This window comes from Ipomoea triloba, chromosome 3, assembly GCF_003576645.1.
Source record: "Ipomoea triloba cultivar NCNSP0323 chromosome 3, ASM357664v1".
NCBI lineage: Eukaryota > Viridiplantae > Streptophyta > Magnoliopsida > Solanales > Convolvulaceae > Ipomoea > Ipomoea triloba.
Window position 1 is genome coordinate 21,192,806 of NC_044918.1, and position 2,322 is coordinate 21,195,127.

The window sequence follows — 2,322 nt, forward strand, 5'->3', positions numbered from 1 at the left end:
ATACTTCAAATAATTTAGTTGTAATTAAATTATGTAATTATTAATATAATAATTTAGAAAGAAATCTATTTTGCAATTAAAGGGCCTAGTCAATTTTTAATTTATTTTTTGACGAGGTGTCATCTTGTTGTTCACCGCCGTTGTATAGCATATTATACAACGGTGGTGCATCAAATATTATATATATATATATGCCTATGCCTATGCTTGCTAATTAACTACATCCTCTTATTATATATTGTGTATTTAATATTTTTTTACTCTTCATTATTTTGTACAATAATTTATTAATTATTGGTGTACAGAACTTTTATAAATTATAATACGTCAAAAAACTACTAAAGGAGAAAGTTTTTAAAAGAAAAGAAATTGTGGAAGCTTAAACTCTATGAGGGGAAAGATGATCCGTGGCTTAGAAGTGTAAACAATCACATTGGTCGTCAGTATTGGGAGTTCGATCCAAACCTCGGAACACCGGAAGAACGAGAGCAAGTCGAAAAACTTCGTACAAACTTTCACAAAAATCGTTTCGAGATCAAACCTAGTTCCGATCTCCTAATGAGAATGCAGGTAACACTTTTTTTCTATATATATATGAAACACTTATGATTCTTTACAAATTAAATAGTATATGTTTTATATTTTCTCAAACTTTTTCAGTTCAAAGAGTCAATGCATCCACCACTAGGGTTAGATCCCTTTACCACCCATTATGGGCGCACTCGTGAAAACTATGAACAATCAGAGTCGTACATCTAGAAATATCTATAAGTAATTATAGAAAAAATGCGGTGATATTTTATAAATAACTCAAACTTTAAAGTACAAGTAACAATACTATAAAGTGCAACATTCAGCACTATAGACTGCAAGTAAAACTAGAAATATATATGTTGATAAATCCAAATAAAACTAATCTAAAGCTAAACCATAAATAATAACTTTCACATTCGGTATAATTAACTAAATCTAAGTGCAATTAACTTTCACATCAATTAATGATAATGTCACGTGGTGCACGTAATATTATTGATCGATGTACTTTATATTGTTACTAGGTTCACCCTAAAGGCAAATAATGACTAACTCTAACGTGAACTATTTCTAAACAATATTTAAAAAGCAAAACCATAAACCAAAAAAAAAAACCATAAATTGTAAAAGGTGGTGAATTTCACTACACCTTTACTTATCACGGGATGCATGTTGTTAAGTGAATATGCATTCTATAGTGTCACCATGTGTTTTTACTCTATCTCCATGTTTTAAAGCATCGTTGTTAAATCTTTCCAAATGAACGACTCTGATTGATTCTTAGTTCTCTGATCTCTAGGAACGCGTTATTATTTGATATATATATATATATATATATGGAAGGGTTTGGGTGCGGGTATAGCTTCTCATGCGGTTGTACAGTTACGCAGCTTAAGCATTAAAATGACGCACCTTAAGTATACAAAGCATACACCTTAAGCACACAAACAAAGCACCTTAAGAATACAAACTACTCACCTAAAGTTTTAAAATGACGCACCTTAAGTATACAAATCACGCACTTTAAGCACACACACAAAGCACCTTAAGAACACAAACCACTCACCTAAAGTTTTAAAATGGCGCACATTAAGTTTCAACAACTGACACACCTTAAGCATACAAATCACACACATTAGGAAGGAAAACAATGCACATTAAGAAGTAAAACCACGCACCTAAAGCTTGTGTGTATATATAATGTTATTGTTCTTTATTTTATTTTATTTTATTTTTTTGGGGACTTTTTCCATATGCATATAGTTTGAGAAGGAGAAGGCACAAGAAATGGGATTGCAACAAGTGAAAGTTGGAAGTGAGGAAGAAATAAGTGAGGAAGCAGTGGTGAGGACATTGAGGAGAGGATTGAGGTTTTACTCTACCATCCAAGCTCATGATGGCCATTGGCCTGCTGACTATTCTGGGCCTTTATTTCTTTTGCCTTTTTTGGTAACACCCCTTATTAGCTTCCTCCTCATCTCTCTTTAACAAATTAAGAATTTTATAAATTTTTTTATGTAAAAAAAAACCTGTTATATTTTTTTGAATATTACTCTCTATTACAATGCAGTATCGGTTCATAACTACTTTTTCAATCTATTGAAGCACAAAGAGTCAATATTGACTCTATTACAATGCATTATTTGTTCATAACTATTTTTTCTCAACCTATTGAAGCACAAAGAATCAATATCGCCTCAGAACCCACAACCTCTCCTATAAGGAAGCTACTTGCTGCCACTAGACCACAAGGTCCTTGACAAAAAAAAAAAAAAAAAAAAAAAAAAT

At 31.6% G+C, this 2,322-nt stretch overlaps 1 protein-coding gene across 1 annotated transcript in view; it reads left to right on the forward strand.

The window, feature by feature from the left end:
* Positions 1-342: 342 nt before the first annotated feature.
* The window catches only part of LOC116013063 (cycloartenol synthase 2-like), a gene marked incomplete at its 5' end in the record, with an annotated part of 11,834 nt that continues 9,854 nt past the window's right edge, over positions 343-2,322 (forward strand). The window contains 2 exons of the mRNA XM_031252724.1: positions 343-570; positions 1,798-1,983. Of these exons, the coding sequence (XP_031108584.1) occupies positions 343-570; positions 1,798-1,983 (414 nt within the window). The remainder of the gene's footprint in view (positions 571-1,797; positions 1,984-2,322) is intronic.